This window comes from Macaca nemestrina, chromosome 1, assembly GCF_043159975.1.
Source record: "Macaca nemestrina isolate mMacNem1 chromosome 1, mMacNem.hap1, whole genome shotgun sequence".
Taxonomy (NCBI): Eukaryota; Metazoa; Chordata; class Mammalia; order Primates; family Cercopithecidae; genus Macaca; species Macaca nemestrina.
The window spans coordinates 205,162,244-205,179,178 of record NC_092125.1 but is presented as its reverse complement, the minus strand read 5'-3'; the positions used below and the strand labels follow the sequence as shown (position 1 = coordinate 205,179,178).

General features: G+C 52.6%; 1 protein-coding gene across 2 annotated transcripts in view; it reads left to right on the top strand.

Moving 5' to 3' along the window:
* The window catches only part of LOC105494575 (opioid receptor delta 1), a 95,589-nt gene that overhangs the window by 29,681 nt on the left and 48,973 nt on the right, over positions 1-16,935 (top strand). Inside the window, exon 1 of one of the 2 annotated variants that reach the window (XM_011763117.2) lies at positions 4,810-5,247. The exons of the other annotated variant lie outside the window; for it this stretch is intronic. Within the exon in view, the coding sequence (XP_011761419.1) occupies positions 5,021-5,247 (227 nt within the window). The 5' untranslated portion in view covers positions 4,810-5,020. Of the gene's footprint in view, positions 1-4,809; positions 5,248-16,935 lie in introns of those variants that run through there. 2 annotated transcript variants of the gene reach the window in all.

Below are 16,935 nucleotides of genomic sequence, written 5' to 3'. Positions count from 1 at the left end.
CTCTGTCTCTTTGGCAGGTGGGAGCCACATTCCCACATACTAAATTGTTAATAGCTTCCCCAGGGAGTTCCTTTCTGCTCTGACTCCTTCAGTGATTTCTGTTTCTCTCCTGCTGACGCCTTCTGATGCCCTGGGTTAGCCCAGGATTTCCCATTGTTTTTCTCTTCATTTCTCCCACCTTGAGGTCAGGATATGAACAAGCTCCAAACACAGCTCAAACTCTTCTGTGACCCAGGTGTGGAGGACTGTGTCTACCCTGGTTCCCCCCAACAGTGGAGATGAACTCAAAAATCTCCCAAGTGGCCGGGTGCGGCGGCTCACACCTGTAATCCCAGCACTTTGGGAGGCCAAGGCGGGCAGATCACCTGAGGTTGGGAGTTCGAGACCAGCCTGACCAACATGAAGAAACCCCCATTTCTACTAAAAATACAAAATTAGCCGGAAGTGGTGGCACATGCCTGTAATCCCAGCTACTCAGGAGGCTGAGACAGGAGAATCGCTTGAACCCAGGAGGCGGAGGTTGCAGTGAGCCAAGATCGCGCCACTGCACTCCAGCCTGGGCAACAAGAGCAAGACTCCGTCTCAAAAAAAAAAAAAAAAAGAAAATAATAAAGAATCTCCCAAGCTCCAAGTGAATCATTGCCCTACACCAGGGTGGTGGGGAAACTCTGCTGAGCAAAGGCGGATGGAGTATGTTTTTCTGGATGACTTTCTAGTCTTTGTTCTGGGAGGCAGCATAGTCTAGTAGTCAGGAGACTGAGGTTTGGAGTCACACAGACCTGGCTTGGCATCTCAGTTCTGGCTTGGGTAGGTAAACTAACCTCTGAAAAATGGAATAATAATCACTCTATATGCTTATGGGGCTGGTTGGAGATTAAATGAGATAATCCACATAGCATTTGGCCCATTGCCTGACATAGAACATGCTCTCCATAAATGGAAGCCAACAGCGTTGTTATATGAATTTGTGACCACAGAAATGAGACTGTCTTTTAAAGATAAGTAGACTAGAAGGCCAGGTGCAGTGGCTCATGCCTGTAATCCCAGCACTTTGGGAGGCTTGAGCCCAGGAGTTCGAGCCTAGGAGTTCAAGACCAGCCTGGGCGACATAGTGAGACACCATCTCTACAAAAAAAAAAAATTAAAGGCTGGGTGCGGTGGCTCACACCTGAAATCCCAGCACTTTGGGAGGCTGAGGCAGGTGGATTATGAGGTCAAGAGATGGAGACCATCTTGGCCAATATGGTGAAACCTGTCTCTACTAAAAATACAAAAATTAGCTGGGTGTGGTATTGCGCACCTGAATCCCAGCTACTCTGGAGGCTGAGGCAGGAGAATTGCTTGAACCCTGCAGGCGGAGGTTGCAGTGAGCCAAGATCGTGCCACTACACTCCAGCCTGGCAACAGCGTGAGACTCCGTCCCCCGCCCCCCAAAAAAGATCATTTCCAAGTTTTCACTTTAGAAGGTCATTGTGGAATCCCCCTAGAAGCCTTTGAATTTCCAATTCACTTGCACTTGGCATGCATGTTTTTTCTTTCTTTCTTTCTTTTTTTTTTTTTTTTTTTGAGACAGAGTCTCGCTCTGTCGCCCAGGCTGGAGTGCACAGGCACGATCTCGGCTCACTGCAAGCTCCGCCTCCCGGGTTCAAGCAATTCTCCTGCCTCAGCTTCCTGAGTAGCTGGGATTACAGGCGTGAGCCACCAAGCCTGGCTAATTTTTTGTATTTTTAGTAGAAACTGGGTTTCGCTATGTTAGCCAGGCTGGTCTTGAACTCCTGACCTCAGGTGACTTGCCCTCCTCGGCCTCCCAAAGTGCTGGGATTACAGATGTGAGCTACGGAGCCCAGCCGGCATGTATGTTTTCTTAGCAATTATTTCACTCATGTACTTGGTCATTTACATATCTTTCACAACTTCTTTTTCTTTTTCTTTTTCTTTTTTTGAGATGGACTTCCGCTCTTGTCACCCAGGCTGGAGTGCAATGGCGCCATCTCAGCTCACTGCAACCTCTGCCTCCCAGGTTCAAGCAATTCACGATTCTCCTGCCTCAGCCTCCCAAGTAGCTGGGATTACAGGAACCTACCATTACGCCCAGCTTTTTTTTTTTTTTGTATTTTTAGTAGAGACCGGGTTTCACCATGTTGTTCAGGCTGGTCTCGAACTCCTGATCTCAGGTGATCTGCCCTCCTCGGCCTCCCAAAGTGCTGGGATTACAGGCGTGAGCCACTGCACCCAGCCCTCTTTCACCACTTCTTGATTGTGAGCTTCTTTAAAAAAAAAATATGAAGTAACCAAAGTTGGAACTGAGCTTCTTTATTCAGTCACTCATCAAGTGAGCATCTGTGTGTCAGTGCTTGCACTAAGGTGGAGGGCACAGAAATGCACAAGATCTTTTTATGTTTTTTTCAACTTTTTTTTTTTGAGACAGGGTCTTGCCGTCATCTAGGCTGAAGTGCAGATGCACGATCTTGACTCACTGCAGCCTCTATTTGCCCAGATCAAATGATCCTCCCACCTCAGCCTCCCAAGTAGCTGGGACTAGAGACACACATTACCATGCTTAACAGTCTTTTTTTTTTTTGTAGAGACAGGGTTTTTTCCATGTTGCCCAGGCTGGTTTCCAACTCCTAGGCTCAAGTGATCTGCCTGCCTCAGCCTCCCAAAATGTTTGGATTACAAGTGTGTGCCACCGTGCCCAGCCTTTTTCAATTTTTCTTGTAGATCCAGGGGGGTCCATGTGCAGATCTGCCACCTGGGTATATTTTGTGATGCTGAGGTTTGGGGTGTGAATTATCCTGTCAACTCAGTTACTGAGCATAGTACTCAATGGTTAGTTTTACACAATACTTTTTTATGTGAAGGTGATGCACAAAAAATCCAATGATTACACAAATAAATACATGGGAAACTATTAATATGTAAAGAAGAGGCCGCATAATAAGGAGAGCTGGGATAGTTGGAGGTGGCGTGGGGATCAGTGAAGGTTTCACAAAGGAAGTGATATTTACGCTGAAACTTGAGGGATAAATAACGCTTAGGCTGGGGAATTGGTCCAGCCTTCCAAGTGGAAGGAATAGAATGTACAAATGTCCTGAGGCAGGAAAAAACTTGGCTTGGAGGGTTAGGGAGGGGACCAGGACTCCAATAAAGTAGCCCTCCTTCTTCCTGTCCCAATTTCTCTCCGCTGGCACTAGAAAAGTCTGTGAGTACCAGGCCCTTTGGGAAGGGGAGAGAGTTTTGGCAGCAGGTGACCACAGCAAAAATCTCTGATAAGTCTTTAGGTGGTTGAGTGGGAAAGCCCTGGGGTGGGGGACTTGCTGTAGTTGGTAGAGGTGCCTGGACAGCAGCTAAGTGGGGTGGAGAAAATGGAGAAGAGGGTGAGCTTGGGAATTCTGGCTTTTTTTCCGGGAAAGGGTAGGAGCCTTGCACATAGATGGATGACTCAAGCTAGAGGGTGACGTGAGGGAGGGGTCTTTGTCCAGCCACACACAGAGCCAAGAGCATTGCCCCAGAGCCTAGAGCTCAGAACCCCTAATATTGTTCCACTTCAGTTCCCTTTGGGATCTTTATCATCCAAAAAGCATTTCTTGAGCACCTGCTGTGACCTCAGCCCTCTCCTGGATGCGGGGGTCAATCAGTCCCTTTAAGGAGGGAGACCAGTTCGGATAGGTGGGATAATCTGGTGCTGAGTCTCAGTCTTCTCATCTGTAACATGGGGACAATAATAACAGAAGCTACTCCAAAGTGTTGGCGCATGGATAAAGTGCTTATCACAGTGCCTGGAACAGAGTAATGCTTGGTAGAGAAAATATTCTGGAAAGGCTGGGCACCCCAAGGAGAAGGATGGCTCTAATCTGGAATGGTTAGGTCTTGGAAGGGGTGTGGCAAGGATGACTTAGCCAAGTGCCCCACTTCTATCGGCCCGCACTGCAGCCAGAGCGCTCCTTAAGGTCGTCTGCAAGAACCTGCCCACCACCTCATCGCCCCCTCACTTCCTGCCTTCTCCTCTTCCTGGTTTCCTTTCAGTCCCTCTGCTTCCTTTATCCGGAATCCTCTTCCCTTGTTTCTTCCTTAAGTTAGTTCCTCCTCAAACTTCACCCCTCCCCTCAAGCGTCGTTTCCCCAGGGAAGCTGTCCTGACCCCTGCGTTTTGCACACCCTGCCACTTTCTCAATTCGTACCTATATCTTAATGGCATTTTAGGATTGCTCTCTCTTTCCTGCACTGGGCTGTAAGCCCCAGGAAGCAGAGGCTGCATCTGGTTTTGTGTACTAGAGGGTCCCCCCAAACACTTGGCTCTTCTATTAGGCACCTTCAAAATTTTTGTTGAGCGAATAAATGGGATGCAAGAAAGGCACGGATAATACGTGTGATTTACGGAGCATGTAACTGTGCGCAGGGCACTGCGCTACGCTCTTTGTTCGAATCATTTTATTCAGTCTCCCCAACCACCCTCAGGGGCGGTGGTACGATTTTCCTCATCTCACAAAGAGAATGAAGCTGAGGGAGGTTAAATGACTTACACAAGGTCACTCCGCCGGTTAGTGCAGGGGCGGGAGGCGGGATCCACACCCAGGTCCCTCTGACACCAAAGTAGCAAGGGGGTGAGAGGGGAGTCCAGGCTGGGACGGGGGCGCACTCGAGCCAGCGGAGCATCCCTAGGGAGGGGGCGGGAGGCCTCCCCTGCCCAGCTCCGAGCCAGTGGTGCAGCGCCCGCCCCCGGTCGCGGGCGCAGACTGGCGGCCGCCTCCGGGCCACGTGGTGCGCGCGGCGGGCGCGTCCGAGGAGCCTGCGGCTGCTCCTGGCTCACAGCGCTCCGGGCGAGGAGAGCGGGTGGACGTCGGGGGCTGGGCCGGTGCGGGTGCGAGGCAGGCGGAGGAGGCGCAGAGACAGCGGGGCGGCCGGGACGCGGCAGCCGGCGGCGTCGGGGCCGCGGCCTCTACCTTCCCGCTCCCTTGGTGTCGGATCCCCGCGCCCAGGGCGCACGGTGGAGAGGGACGCGGTGGAGCCGGCCGGCAACCATGGAACCGGCCCCCTCCGCCGGCGCCGCGCTGCAGCCCCCGCTCTTCGCCAACGCCTCGGACGCCTACCCTAGCGCCTTCCCCAACGCTGGCGCCAATGCGTCGGGGCCGCCGGGTGCGCGGAGCGCCTCGTCCCTCGCCCTGGCAATCGCCATCACTGCGCTCTACTCGGCCGTGTGCGCCGTGGGGCTGCTGGGCAACGTGCTCGTCATGTTCGGCATCGTACGGTGAGTCCGCTGCGGGCCGGCACCGCAGGGATGGGGCCCGGGGGGAGGGTGGGGATCACGAACTTGGGACCCCAAGCCCGGACCCTGGACTCCCTGCGCCTCCGCACTTCCAGCAGGGGCACCTGGGGCCCAGCGAGAGGTGAGGCCACTTACATCGAGGGGGACACAGGAATGTGTGTCATCGTGTGTGTGTGTGTGTGTGTGCGCGCGCGCGCGTGTATGTGTGTGTGTGGTGGAGGGGGTTGCGCCGCAGTTGAGTAAATTACATTTGATTATCTGTTGGCATCCCCTTGTTTCTTTGTGGGACAGTTTGTCGTCAGTTTGTGTATCTGTCACAGTTTGTGAGTGGATGGTTGTGACAGTACAACTGTATGTTTGGACGTCGGAAACATGCCCATGGGGTGGGCAGAGCTGCTCTGAGGTGCCGCGGGCCTTTGGGGAGACCGGTGTGAGGGCACCGTGCGGGCAGGGCAGACAGGAGGGTGCTGGGTGTCAGCACCTCGCCGTGGGGCCCTTACCGAGTCATATTTGGTGCTCATCTGTTGGTGTGTGCTTGTCCCTAACGGTCAGTTTGTGATTCTGTCTGAATGTAACAATGTGACTGTTGTTCTTGTCAAGCCCCTGAAACCCCGAGGGCAGCAGAGCGTCCAGAGTGGCCGCACCTGTGTTTGTGCAGCTGTGTGTGCCTTTGTCAGTGATTTCCTGGATACCATGGGCGACAGCTATGGGTCGCCAACCGGTTCTCTGTTCCCTTCCCCAGTGACCATCTGGTCAGGAATTCTGAATAGGATTCAGAGAAGCCTCACGCCATCCTCACAAATGCCGCCTCCCATTTTCTCTTTGCCTCCTCTAACAGTCTTTTCTTCTGCCAAAGGCAGCAGAGGTTTGTCTGGGCTGGAGTGGATTTTGGGTTTTCATCCCAGGAAGTGAGGTGCTCTTCTTGGAGTTTATGGAGAGTGCGGGGACCTTCTCAGAGCGCCTAAGACGTCAGCTTGCCCCAGAAGTAGCCCTCCTGATACAGCCCATAAGCTCAGACGTGGCCAATAAGGGTTGAGAGGAAAACTTCCATCCTTAAAACAACAAAGATGCCCTGGTATTTACTGTTAGTTGAAAATGGGTCCTCCATGCTGGACCGAGGACATGGCCCTAAACCTCTCTGGGCTGTGATGCCACCGTGCAGGGCATAGGTCAGATCGTGGACTCAGAGGTTGGAGAGATGAACTGTAGTCTCAGCCCAGTCATGGATGCCCAGGCACCATTCTTCCTGCCCCGCCTCCCATCCGCCTCAGTTTCCCTGTCCGAAGAATAGAGACCCAATCTCCTCAATTGGAAAGTATGAATTCCAGGGTATGGGGTGTCTGCAGGGCAGAACACGGTGTGTTGGAGCGTGGGATGAGGTGTGTGGGTGTCAGTGGGCTTCGGCATTGATGATCTCTGGGGGATCTTTGCTCCTGCAGAAAGAGTGGCGGGTACAATAATTTCCTGTGCTTTCCATGACTCATCACAAGCAACAGGGAGAGAATCCCCCCGCCCCCCAGCACAGGCGGAACTGATCTTTGCTTTGTGTCTTTGTCAGTGATTCTCCCCACTTCGCAGGCTTAGAGGCAGGCCGGCCTGGGTATGAATCCCTGCTCTGCCACGAACTGGCTCTGTGACTTGGGCGAATCACTTCGCCTCTTCGAGCTGCAGTTTCTTCATCTGTAGAATGAAGTAATGATAAATCTTCTTCCACAGCGTTGTTGTGAGGTGTCAGTGAGAGAGCACATAACGCACTGGCCTGGCGCCTGGACCCAGTGAATGGACGCTGTCTGTATAGCGAGGATTCTAGATCCTGGAGAATCCAACTAAAGAAGGGAGCTTGAGGGAGACGCTTGTCCTAAGGTGGGCCTGAGAGTAGCTGTGATTCTGAGAGCTCCAGTTCCTGGCACCTGCCCTGTCTAGAGGAGCTCCAGGTGCTCAAGTCTGGGAAAAGTTGAGCGTCAGTGTGTTCGGTCTCATTTCCAACCTTTTCCTCAGGGCCCCTGGCTGGTGGGCTGACTGAGCACAGCTTCCCCACAACCATTGAGCAAGGGGCGGGGGCTCCCACTGCTGAAGGTCCACTGAAGGGAGGCTCTGGGCTCTGCCTACTAGGGGCATTCCCTTACAGCCTTCCCGGAATCGCATTGCCAAGTGTACGCAGGCAGCTTAGCAGGCCCCTAGGCGTCCCCACGTTGCCAAGACATTTCGCTGGTCAACCATGTATGTGAAAACTGTATCTCTGGGTCTGAATGATTGAATCCTCACCTTCAATCCTATGGGACAGGCTTTAGAATTATCATCAGCACCCGCATCCTGCAGATAAAATGAGGAATCTGCGGCTCAGAGAGAGGCAAGGTGACTTATTCTCAGAGGGTACCACAGTTGGCACCAGGCCCAGAGCTAGAACCCTAGTCTGTGACTTAAGTCCAAAACTTTTCTCCAGAGTTGCCTGGGGTAGAGAACAGTCAAAGCATTGTCTGGGAGGAGGGGGGCAGAATTCTGTCCCTCTTTTATTTTTGAGACAAGATTTCTCTCTGTTGCCCAGGCTGGAGCGTCGCAGTCACAGCTCACTGCAGCCTCGACTTCCTGGGCTTACTGCGATCCTCCCGCCTCAGGCTCGTGGGTAGCTGGGACTACAGGCACACGCCATGCTAACTTTTGTATTTTTTATAGAGACGGGGTTTTGCCATGTTGCCTAGGCTGGTGTCAAACTTCTGAGCTCAAGCGATCCTCCTGCCTTGGCCTCCCAGAGTGCTGGGATTACAGGCAGAGCCATCGTGCCTAACTTTGTCCCTTCTCTTGTCCTGGAGTCCTCAGAGTGCAGAGACCTGGGGACTGTGCTCCTCTGTATTTTTCAGCCTGTATATTTTAGGCTGCTGTCCTTTGGGGAGGGGGGATGATAAGGGCTGGTGCTTAGTTCTTCCCCAGTGAGCAGTGAATGAGAGTCTGAGGGCAGGGTAGCTGCCTGGGTCTTCGCTTCTGCTGGAAAAGCCTCAGAGAGGGCAGCCCGGGTGGGAGAAAGGCCCCTGCTCCCCTGAAGGGCTCCTCGAGCTGCGCTCCATCTCGTTATGGCAGGCCCTGTTTAGAAGACAGCCAGTGCATGAGCCGGCTGCTGGGTTGAGTGAAGGAGTGGTTGAGTGAGCGAATTCTGCCTGTCAGTCCTGAGCTTAAGCAGCGTGTGGGGGGTGGGGGTGGGGGACAGTGAGCAAGGGAAGATTCAGAGACCCTTGGGGAAGGAAAGCAGGGTGGTGTAGTAGGCAGAGCTGTGGCTCTGGACCAGACATACCAGGTCAAAGCCGCTTACTTGCTGTGTACTCGGGCTAGTGATGAGCTGTCTGAAGCTCTTCTCATTAAAGTGGGAACACCGACAGCGCCTCCAGGGTGGGGGTGAGGATTAAGTGGCATAATGTGTGATATCTGAGCCTTTTAGACCCTAAGCTCTTTGAGAACAGGGAGGGGCTCTGTGTGAAGGACGGAAAAGAATTAACTCATTCTACAACACTCTACACGCTCTGTGCTAAATGCCGAGAAAAAAACCCACCGTGCTCCAGACCTTCCGGAGCTCAGGGTCTGGCAGGAGAAACAGACATTGGTCACCCAGCCATCCAATAAACTGAAGTTTGTAGCTGTGGTAGGGGCTATCTATGAAAATATGTGGGGGATTTGAGAGCCCATGTTGGGGGCAGGGGAGGGTCTCAGCTAGACAGAGAGATCAGAGAAGCCTCTGCAGAGCTAAAGGATGAGGAGGGGAAACTGAGTCAAAAGCTGAGGGAGGAGCTGTGGCTGGGAAGCAGGACGCTGATGAGGGCCTGAATATAGGAACCAGGAGTCTCAGAATTCCAGATCAGAAGCACGCTCCGTCCTGCAGGCCCCACACTCTGTCCTCTCTCCCCTCCAAGGAGCCACCTGAGAAGCCGCCTCCTCCTGGGGGCCTGAGAGGGGCCTCTGGGAATTGCGTTTTTAACAAACAGCCTGTGGCTTGAGGGAATGAGGCTTCTGTGAAGCGTGAGCAGGACTTCTGTGGACAGGTGGTCCCAAGGCAGAGCATCACCCGCTCCTCCTGCTTGTGGGATTGGCCAACATGATGACTCATGCTGGCCATGGGGGTGCCCTGGTCCTCAGAGCAGATACCGGACAACTCCTTCTGGGCAGAGTCAGTGTCCTCTGCCGGGCTGGCATCTCGGAGACTTCCCCTGGGCAGCCCACTGGGTAGGTGAGGTGTGATGGGCTTAGCAGGCCCCTCACCTGTGGCAGGTGACCCCCTCTTCCTCCTGCCTGGCCCAGATCCTGGGTGGCCCGACCCAGAACCTGGGCAAGGAGTCAGTGCTTTCCCACTTGGCTGTCTGTTCCACAGCCTTCTCTGTCTCCCTGCCTTCTCTGCGCCCTGAGCCAGGTTTCCGCAGGTTTGTACCCTCACAGCACCCCCTGCCTCCTGCCAGCCCCAGCCAACCTCCACGAGACGCCTTCAGCCTGTGTGCTTCTCTGCCCCTTGATCTCACCTCAGCCCATGTCTCTTCTGATTTTTCTCTTTGTATCAAATGCTGGCTCTGCTACTTACTAAGAGCTTTAGCAAGCCAGATCGCCTCACTGCACCTCTGTCTTCGTCGGGAAGATGTGGGTAATAAGTACTACCTCATAGGTACCTTTGTCCTCAGGATTAGATGAGATGATGTTGGCAAAGCACCGCGTTTTCCCTCCTGTCTAAGGTGACTGCAGCACCCAGCAGGGAGGGGAGTCGGGCCAGGCAGGTGGACGGTGGCAGGGTCGGGACAGGTGAATGAAGGGTTCTGCTTGTCTCTTTGGTCTCCTGCTGAGGTTCCAGAAGCTGCTGGGGAAAATGCTGAAGTGTCTTGTGGGCAGAATTTGTAGTACTGAATCCCTGTCCTGGTTTTGGAAGCCCCCTGGCTTCTTGTCTCCCTCCCCTCTCTCGGGGTCTGGACCCAGGGCCTCTGGGCCAGGAGAGATTCCAGTGAGATGACACAGTGCAGTGGTGAAGGTTGTGGCTAGAGGTCAGGGAGCGCCCGGTCTCTATCCGTGTCCCAGAGGTGTGGCTTTGGGCAAAACCAGCTTAACTTCCCTGAGCCTCATTTTTTTTTTTTGGATGGAGTCTCACTCTGTTGCCCAGGCTGGAGTGCAGTGGTACGATCTCGGCTCACTGCAACCTCTGCCTCCAGGGTTCAAGGAATTCTTGTGCCTCAGTCTCCCCAGTAGCTAGGATTACAGGCACTCGCCACCACGCCCAGCTAGTTTTTGTGTTTTTAGTAGAGATGGGAGATTTCACCATGTTGGCCAGGCTGGTCTCGAACTCCTGACCTCAAGTGATCCGCCAACCATGGGCTCCCAAAGTGCTGGGATATAGGTGTGAGCCGCTGTGCCCGGCTCATTTTATCATTTAAAAAATTGGGGTGAAGGCTGGGCGCAGTGGCTAAGGCCTGTAATCCCAGCACTTTGGGAGGCCGAGGCAGGCGGATCACGAGGTCAGGAGATCGAGACTGTCCTGGCTAACACGGTGAAACCCCGTCTCTAGTAAAAACACAAAAAATTAGCCAGGCATGGTAGCGGGTGCCTATAGTCCTAGCTACTCGGGAGGCTGAGGCAGGAGAATCGCATGAACTCGGGAGGTGGAGCTTGCAGTGAGCCGAGATGGTGCCACTGCACTCCAGCCTGGGTGACAGAGCAAGACCCCGTCTCAAAAAAAAAAAAAAAAAGCAAATTGGGGTGATATGACAGGTTATTGGGAGGACTCAGAGATTGAGCATGGAAAGGCCGAGCATAGCACCTGGTATGCCCTGCACTGTGGTTTCCTGGCACTCCTGCGGCGGCTGCAGGTGGGCTGTTGAGGCCTAGTCGTCTACGTTTTCCACCTTGGGCTCTTTCCCATGTCCTGCATTACCTGCACATATACTCAGTCAGTAAAGCATTTGCTGATGCTGACCCGTGCCAGGCCTGTCCAGCCTCAGCTCTCGCTGCCCAGACCCACAACTTAAACCTCCATATGCCCCCTGGCTCCTAACACAGCCATGCCCCGTACCAGCCCCGATTAGTTGCAACTCCACAGACAAGTGCAGCTCCCTGGAACTATGGGAGTCCAGGGAGTCCCCAGACCCAGCCAGAGGAGGGGATGCCTGTGCATCATGGAGGGGGAGCAGCAGTTGGCTCCCTGGAGAGGTGCGGGCGGAGCATCCCAGAGGGAACCACAGGAGCAACGATTCACCGGGGCTGAGACGAGAGTGCTGGGGACCAGGGTGGCTGTGAGGATGGAGAGGCTGCAGGGACAAAAGCAGGAAAAGCGTCGTAAGCAGGTGTCCTCCTTACCATAGTGTCAAAAGCACCTGCTGGGTGCTGAGCTTGGCTGGGCTCAGGAGCCACCCATGATTCCTGAGGAGGTGCACCTGGTAGAGCAGCCCCAGGTAATTGGAGGCAGGTGTTCTCATGGGGCTGAGGAGAGGCCTGGAGGCAGGCCCAGCATGACTGTGTGAGGGGCCAGAGGCCATGCTGAGGTTCTAGTCTGGATGTGGGAGCTGAGACTGGACAGGTCCTCAAGGATCCCCTGGTAAGGATGGCGTGCTGGGAAATGAGGGAGCTTCGGGTCACAGGCCATGGGGAGGGGGATTTTGGAGCAATCTGTGCAGAATGGTGTTCAAGAGAATGAATTTGGCGGGGCTGGGGGTGGGGGTGGATTGGATGGGGAGGGGCTCAATGTGGGGAGACTAGAGAGGGTGGCTCAGGGCAATGAAAAGAGAGCCATGTGACCTTGGATGGGGCTGTTAAAACCTTGGCCTCAGCTGTCCTCTTTCTGAAATGGAGTGTTGCTGGACCTAACAAGAAGGCAGGGAGCTGTGCATGGTGGTGCATGCCTGTAATCTCAGCTACTCAAGAGGCTAAGGTGTTGATCAGACTGGACAACATAGCAAGACCCCATTTCAAAAAAAAAAAGAAGGAGGCAGCAGGAGGAGGCTGGGCCAGATGACTTCTGGTGAGGCTGAGCAGAGAGAACAAGCAGCAGCCCTGGCTGCTGTTCCTGCTGCATCTCCTGGTCTTGCCGGGAGCCTGCTTCTTCCTGGGTCTTGGGTTCATTCCCTGGGGAGTGTGTGTGACTTACAGACGCACTGGGGTGGGTCCATAGGAGTCACTGAGAACACCGAAGAGCCTCTTCCTAAGCTTCTGCCACATGCTGGAGGCTTCTGGAGCCAGAGGCCATACTGAGGTTGAAGTATGTAAGCTGCACCACAGCCCTGCAATGGGGGCTTTCTGTTCTCATTTGCAAATGGGGACAAGAAGGCTCAGAGGGTGGCTCAGGGCAATGTGCCTCTCACAGCAAGAGACGGGTGGAGTCGAGATTCAAACCCTGGCCTCTCTGACTGCAAAATCGCTCCATGTTTCCGTCTGCTGCTGCTGTCCATGACATGGCGGAATGGAGGCGAGTGCTGCGGGTGTCTAGGTAGAGAAACGAGGAACGGGGACGGGGTAGAGGGTAGATTGCTGTCTGCAAATCTCTGAAGCCTCTCCGTGGGGTGGCAGCCATTGAGAGCCTAGACATTGGATCCAGACTGACCTGGAATGACATCCCCGCCGTGCCATTTACTAAGAGAGTGAGCTTGAGCAGTCCATACACACCCTCTCTGAGCCCAGCTTTCTCATCTGTGGAAGCAGCGAGACACCCTCATAGAGTGGTTTGGAGGAGTTCACGAGGCCCGATGCGAGGGACTTCGGCACAGAGCTAGGCATTTGGTATGTGGTCAATAAACATTTTCTATAATTATGACTATTTAGAAGAGGAGTCAGACTTGCTTTGCATTCATTTGATGGACATTTTTCGACCCTCAGGAACTAGAATTTTTTTTTTTCTTTTGAAACAGAGTCTTAGGCCGGGCGCGGTGGCTCAAGCCTGTAATCCCAGCACTTTGGGAGGCCGAGATGGGCGGATCACGAGGTCAGGAGATCGAGAGACGATCCCGGCTAACGCGGTGAAACCCCGTCTCTACTAAAAAATACAAAAAAATAGCCGGGCGAGGTGGCGGGCGCCTGTAGTCCCAGCTACTCGGGAGGCTGAGGCAGGAGAATGGCGTAAACCCGGGAGGCGGAGCTTGCAGTGAGCTGAGATCCGGCCACTGCACTCCAGCCTGGGTGACAGAGCGAGACTCCGTCTCAAAAAAAAAAAAAAAAAAAAAGAAACAGAGTCTTGCTCTGTTGCCCAGGCTGGAGTGCAGTGACGCGATCTCGGCTCACTGCAACCTCTGCCTCCTGGGTTCAAGCGATTCTCTTGCCTCAGCCTCCTGAGTGGCTGGGATTACAGGGGTGTGCCAACATACTAGGCTAATTTTTGTATTTTTAGTAGAGATGGGGTTTCACCATGATGGCCAGGCTGATCTCGAACTCCTGACCTCAAGTGATCCACCTGCCTCAGCCTCCCTAAATGCTGGGATTACAGGTGTGAGCCGGAACTAGAATTATTGAGTGGGTGGTATAGGGAAAGTTTATCAACTCAGTATTATAAATTTTCAGCTGGGTGCAGTGACTCATGCCTGTAATCCTAACACTTTGGGAGGCAAAGCAGGAGGATCAGTGGAGTCCAGGAGTTTGAGACTAGCCCAAACAATATGGCAAGACCCTGTCTTTACAAAAAAATTAAAAAGTTAGCTGAGCATGGTGGCATGCACCTGTAGTCCCAGCTGCTTGGGAGGCTGAGGTGGAAGGATGGCTTGAGCCCAGGAACTTGAGGTGACAGTGAGCTATGATAGTGCCACTGCAGTCCAGCCTGGGCAACTAAGCAAGATCCCATATCTTGAACTCCTGACCTCATGTGATCTGCCCGCCTCTGGCCACCCAAAGTACTGAGATTACAGGTATGAGCCACCGCATCTCGCCTGAGACCCCATATCTAAAAAAAAAAAAAAAAGAAGAAAGAAAGAAATTTTCTTCTACAATAAAGGTAACAAACTTATTTCAGAAAATATGGAGAAATTTAAGCAGAGGCAGACATTATCCATAATCCTATCACAAAGAAAAGAGCTTTTTCATTTTGGTGTATTTCCTTCCCATCTCTTTTCTGTCTCTCTGTTTCTCAATTTTACATTTATTTATTTATTTGAGACAGAGTCTTATTCTTGTCACCCAGGCTGGAGTACATTGGCACAATCTCGGCTCACTGCAACCTCTGCCTCCTGGGTTCAAGCAATTCGCCTCCCTCAGCCTCCCAAGTAGCTAGGATTACAGGCGCCCACCACCACGCCTGGCTAATTTTTGTATTTTTAGTAGAGACAGGATTTCACCATCTTGGCCAGGCTGGTCTTGAACTCCTGACCACAGGTGATCTGCCTGCCTTGGCCTCCCAAAGTGCTGGGATTACAGGCGTGAGCCACCACACCCGGCTTATTTTTATTTCTGAGATGGGGATCTCCTTATGTTGCCTGGGCTGGTCTCGAACTCCTGGACTCAAGTGATCCTCCCACCGTGGCCTCCCAAAGTGCCGGGATTACAGTCATGAGCCAACACACCCAGCTTTGTCTTTCCATTTTAGTGAAATCAGGGCCACATGTTGAAGTCACGATGACATTACATGTAATATTTTGTGAGATGCCTATTCACTTAACATTATATGGTAAGCATGTGCCCTTCTAGTTTGAAAACATGATTTTTGATGGCTACACTGTAGGAATGTGTTCTTTTTCCAGTGACTTTTATTATTTCCAATATTATGCAAATCTAAATAATGCTGCTGCCTGGGCATGGTGGCTCACCCCCATAATTCCAGCACTTTGGGAGCCCACAGTGGGGGATCACTTGAGCCCAGGAATTCAAGATCAGCCCAGGCAACATAGCAAGACCCTGTCTCTAAAAACAAAAAAATAGTAATAATACATAATGCTGTGAACATTCTTGGACACGTGTGTTTGCACACATCTCATTCATTCTTTCTTTCTTTTTTTTTTTTTTTGAGATGAAGTTTTGCTCTTGTTGCCCAGGCTGGAATGCAATGGTGCGATCTTAGCTCACCGCAACCTCCGCCTCCCGGGTTCAAGCGATTCTCCTGCCTCAGCCTCCCGAGTAGCTGGGATTACAGGCATGAGCCACCATGCCCGGCTAACTTTGTATTTTTAGTAGAGATGGGGTTTCTTCATGTTGGTCATGCTGGTCTCTAACTCCTGACCTCGTGATCTGCCCACCTCAGTTTCCCAAAGTGCTGGGATTACAGGCGTGAGCCACCGCGCCCAGCTATTTCATTATTTCTATAAGGAATTTGCCAACAGTCAAAGCTCTCCAAGAAGATATGGGCTGCTATGTAATGTAGGGACCTTCCTGTCACTGAAGTGTGCAAGTAGACACTGGGAAACCACTGGGTGGAGGTTTGGCCGTGGAGATTCGGGTGGAGAAAAGACAAGCAGAATTTCAGGCCCCTCTCGCCATGGCTGAGATTTTATTTTATTGTTTACTTACTTACTTACTTATTTATTTGAGACGGAGTCTCATTCTGTTGCACAGGCTGGAGTACAGTGGCGCAATCTCGGCTCACTGCAACCCCTGCCCCACTGGGTTCAAGCGATCCTCCTGCCTCAGCCTTCTGAGTAGCTGGGATTACAGGCATGTGCCGCCATGCCTGGTTAATTTTTTTTTTTGTATTTTTGATAGAAACAGGGTTTCACCAAGTTGGCCAGGTTGGTCTCACACTCCTGACCTCAGATGATCACCTGCCTTAGCCTCCCAAAGTGCTGGGATTACAGGCGCCTAACCCTGAGATTTTAAAAAGAATGACTTTTAAATGCTGTGATCTCAGATTCTCCTTTCTCCTTGCCTGGCAGATGTCTGGACTTTGAGAGGCAGGGGGCTGTGCAAGGGCAAGGCATGATTTCATTAACCTCAAGAGTCCTGGGACCTCAAAATCAAATTGGCCACACGGAACGTCATAACATGCACAGGAAGAGGGATAATCGTGGGGGTAGAGCAGAAAGTCTGGCTTAAATGAGCAATTTACCATCCTCTGCAGGCTATAGCGGCCCCATTACCGGCTGGGGGCTGTGGGGTGGAATGAGGGGGTGTCTGGGCTGTGTTCTACTGATTTATAGTTCCCCGTGCAGCTGCAGATATCAGCAGCTTTGTCTCTGGCCACCAAGGGTGTGTGCAGAAAGAATCTTGTCTTCTGTAGCTTTCCTAGTCTTTCTTTTCTTTCACCCTTTTTGTTGTTGTTGTTGTTGTTGTTGTTGAGATGGAACCTCACTTTATCGCCCAGGCTGCAGTGCAGTGGTGCGATCTCGGCTCACTGCAACTTCCACCTCCTGGGTTCAAGTGATTCTCCTGCCTCAGCCTCCCAAGTAGCTGGGATTACAGGTGTACACCACTGCACCTGGCTTTTTTGTTTTTTTTTTTGAGACGGAGCCTCGCTCAGTCGCCCAGGCTGGAGTGCAGTGGCACGATCTTGGCTCACTGCAAGCTCCACCTCCCAGGCTCACACCATTCTCCTGCCTCAGCCTCCCAAGTAGCTGGGACTACAGGCGCCCGCCGCCATGCCTGGCTAATTTTTTTGCATTTTTAGTAGAGACGGGGTTTCACCGTGTTAGCCAGGATGGTCTCGATCTCCTGACCTCGTGATCCGCCCGCCTCGGCCTCCCAAAGTGCTGTGATTACAGGCGTGAGCCACTGTGCCCGGCCTGTTTTTTTTTTTTTTAATTTTAT